The sequence below is a fragment of the Hippocampus comes genome, unplaced genomic scaffold, assembly GCF_001891065.2.
Source record: "Hippocampus comes isolate QL1 unplaced genomic scaffold, H_comes_QL1_v1.1 C16738418, whole genome shotgun sequence".
Taxonomy (NCBI): domain Eukaryota; kingdom Metazoa; phylum Chordata; class Actinopteri; order Syngnathiformes; family Syngnathidae; genus Hippocampus; species Hippocampus comes.
Genome location: NW_017837881.1, coordinates 1 through 772, shown reverse-complemented (window position 1 = coordinate 772; position 772 = coordinate 1). Strand labels below are relative to the sequence as shown.

The window sequence follows — 772 nt, the reverse complement described above, 5'->3', positions numbered from 1 at the left end:
GTGCGTGCGTGTGTGTATTAAGGTGATGACTGACCTATCCATTATTAGCGGCAATTCATCCTTAAAAGTTCAACCCGGTCAAAGCGCACTGTACACCCTGGCTGTGTTGCCACGGAAACGTGGGGAGCTATCAGGTGACTTTTACCTTGGCTACTTTTTCATGCAATTTGAATCGAAGTAGTTAAGGCGAGGGTGCAATGAATGTTAAAATGTTTCTCACAGGTTATCTGTCATTTGATGAGACTGATCAGAGAGATGAGAGATGTGTTGACAAAGGTAATTTTTGGGGGGTTTTTTTGTGTTTTTATTCACACATGACAAAGTCGACTTCAGCACAGAGTGTGAATGACTACTTTTGCCCCCTGTGAACTTCCCTTTCAGGTAATATTGTTGGACGCTACCAAGTGTTCTACACTCTGGAGATAATATGTGAACCAGGATCACCTGTGAACACCTTGAACGTGCAGTGCGCCGTTCACGTAAGCTCAACAACGCTCCAGTCCGGCACCTGAGTATTCGGAAAAAAAATACGAATCAGGTTTCGTCTTTGCAATGTCTCCAGAGCTCCGTCGCCATCGAGATCCCCGTCAGTAACCCGGGAGGAGAGCTCCTCCTGCTCAACGTGGACCTGGAAGGAGCTGACTTGTGTGGAGCGGACTGGGTTTTAATCCCCCCGCAGGAAACACTTACCTATAAGGTCACATTTTCTCCGGGAAAAATGGGGAAGAGCAGAGGCAGGTTAGAGCAGTCCTCTTTTGTTTTTCACACCCGC

The 772-nt window shown here is 47.0% G+C and overlaps 1 protein-coding gene across 1 annotated transcript; it reads left to right on the top strand.

Moving 5' to 3' along the window:
• Window positions 1–23: 23 nt before the first annotated feature.
• Window positions 24–757, top strand: LOC109509033 (cilia- and flagella-associated protein 47-like; the record flags this gene model as incomplete). The annotated part of the gene is made up of 4 exons (XM_019858961.1): window positions 24–134; window positions 223–276; window positions 382–479; window positions 563–757. Coding segments are annotated over exons 1-4 (456 nt in total), but the record flags the coding sequence as incomplete, so codon positions are not given.
• Between the last annotated feature and the right edge of the window lie 15 nt (window positions 758–772).